General features: G+C 48.0%; 1 protein-coding gene across 1 annotated transcript; it reads right to left on the bottom strand.

The window, feature by feature from the left end:
- Positions 1-312: 312 nt before the first annotated feature.
- Positions 313-2,244, bottom strand: LOC113850910 (protein OCTOPUS-like). Its single transcript, XM_027481428.1, has 2 exons — positions 991-2,244; positions 313-903 (listed from the first exon to the last, which is right to left on the bottom strand). The coding sequence occupies exons 1-2, from the start codon at positions 2,242-2,244 to the stop codon at positions 313-315; spliced, it is 1,845 nt and encodes a 614-aa protein (XP_027337229.1).
- Between the last annotated feature and the right edge of the window lie 285 nt (positions 2,245-2,529).

Genomic DNA, 2,529 nt, shown 5'->3' with positions numbered 1-2,529 from the left:
AAATCTAGCCATATGTCCCATTCTTTTTCTGTCAAATTATAAAAAAAAATAATAATAATAACAGAGGGGAAGAATGAAGAGATTCAAGTCACTATTGACTAACGGCAGCATAGACTGAAAGAAGAAACACTGAAAACTCCTGTTATTAAGATTAAATTGAAGAAGCATGCTACTCACTGTAAAAGAAAAATGCAGGGTGCTTTATCCAACCAACCATCAAGAATAATACATAGGGCATGTGTGGTTTACACAACAAATGCACAGCAAAATTAACAACATGAAACCAAAAGAACACCTTATGGACCTTCCATGTTAATACAATCCAAGCACGCTTCTTGCAATAGAATGTGCCTGGTTCGACCTACTTTTCACAGACCCATTTCTACGGCTCCCTCTCATGGGAGTCAAGTAGAACCGCAAGAGACCATTGTCAATGTTGTTAGGAGAGTACCTTGCACTCCTGTTCCTTTCCAACACAAACTCATCCTTACCCTTCTTTCCATTCCCATTACCCTGAATACCATTCCTCCTGAAAGTCCCGAAAGGCCCACCATTACCAATGCCTTGAGAATTTCTCCAACTCACACTGCTATTGCTCCTCAACACCCTGCCATTGAGGCCACCACCTCTACCATCTCCACCGCGATCACCTCTCAACTCCTGCCACGACTCCGAGAAGGACCGCTCCACCCCATTCACCCTACTATACCTATCCTCATCCTCATCCTTGTTCCCACTACGCCGGTGAATAAAGCCCCAAATGCTCCACCTCCATCGGCGTGACTTCTTTGACCCTTTCTGGTTGCCATTTCCAATCACACTCATGTCAAACGTCTCGGAACAGCAATCTTCCCTCATCGAATTCGAACTCAAATCTCGATCATTGAACCCCATTTTCACCCCCTGCACATAATCAACACCAGCAGGGGTCACCTTGGCATTAACAGTAACACTATTGCCGTTATTATTACCAATGCTGCCACTTGACACCGACTTCAACTCATCAACCTCCAAAGAAACACTCTTCCTAACCGAATTGGACCTATCAAGACTCTTCCTCCTCCTAGATGAGGAATCAGAATAGTATTCTCTAGTCTGTGCAGTTCCACCAGGCACATATTCATCCTCATTCACCGGTTCCTCAACCGGAATTTGTGTATCAGTCCTCACAACATGATGCACCGGAGCATCCTCCACCACCGACAACATCGTCGGCATCCTCGGAAAGCCCGTTCTTCCGATCAAGTACCCATCCCAGGAAGCCCGGGGCTCCTCCAACGAGTACCTCGGATCGTCGAAGGACATCCGGCCGGCGTCCAGGGAGAACCTCCCAGCGTCCAGGGAAAACCTGGGATCGGTGTCGCAGGACCGCCGGCCGAAGCCGTAATCAGCGATCTCCGACTGCGTGTCCCGGAATTGCCGCCCGATCGGCTTCTCCACCGGCAGCGTACCGTTACGCCGCTTCTTTGTCTTCTGCTTCTGCCTCCATTTCTGCAACTTCTTGCTGAAAACCGATGCTGCAGACCAGAAGCTTCCGGCAATTTCCTTGAAGTCCCTCGCTTTCTTTGCTTGCGATGAATCTAGATCTATGTGGTCCTTCATTGTCTTCAACTCTTCTTCCTCTTCTTCTTCTTCAACAACAATAACAGCTTCTTCTTGTTGTTCTTCTTTTTCCTCCACAATTTCGTTCACATCGCACACATTGGGTTCCTCCAAAACCCTAATCTCGTCTTTCTCTTCGTGCTCCTCTTCGGCTTCACCTTCGACTTGCTCTTTGTATTTGTCTTTAAGTTCCTCCTCGGTCGTTGACGAAGAAGCGAGCGTTTTGGAATGAACTTCGGGCTCGGTCTGAACTACACGTGGAGGCTCGTCGTTTTTGGTGTTTAGTGTGTTGTTGTTGCTATTGTCTTGGTTAAAGAGGTTCCAGAGAGTGCTCCTGGCTCTGACGTCGCAGGACTTTCGTTGAGGTTCAAAGACACCGGAGAAGGGTTCGTTTTTAGAGGCAGAGAAGGACTTAGTGCGGCGGAGCTCCGGGAGAGAGGGTGGTCGGAAAATGGCTTTAAGGGCGGCGGCGGCGGTGGGGGGTTTGCGGGAGGAAGAGGAGTTGTTGTTGTTGTTGGGGTCGAGAAGGGCGAGGCGTTCGCAGAGGCATGAGGGACAGAAGCCGGTGAAGTGTTCTTGTGGATGGCGGTGGCAAGAGGTGGAGGGTCGGTGAGGTTGTGGCGGTTGGGGTGGGGGATTCATAACCGAAAATGGGGTGTGGAGGTTTGTGGTTTGCTCATGTTAAGAGAATGGAGTGTGAAGAGAAAGCGGAATGAGTGAGCGTAGTGTGATTTGTCTCTGTGTGGAGACGACAGGGAAAGAAAAGAGAGAGAGAGAGAGAATGATGATAGTGAGAGGTTGCAGGTTGGTGGAACTGTTTGGTTCCTAGGGACAGCCACAAAACAAAATTAAGCTTCATATCATACTTCCTTTCCTTCCAGTACAATAATAATATCGAATGTAAACGTAAATTCATAAAATAAATAC

Source organism: Abrus precatorius, unplaced genomic scaffold, assembly GCF_003935025.1.
Source record: "Abrus precatorius isolate BTA unplaced genomic scaffold, Abrus_2018 Scaffold9, whole genome shotgun sequence".
In the NCBI taxonomy this organism is placed as follows: Eukaryota; Viridiplantae; Streptophyta; class Magnoliopsida; order Fabales; family Fabaceae; genus Abrus; species Abrus precatorius.
Note: the sequence above shows the minus strand (reverse complement) of the source record. Positions and strands in the feature narration are given on the sequence as shown.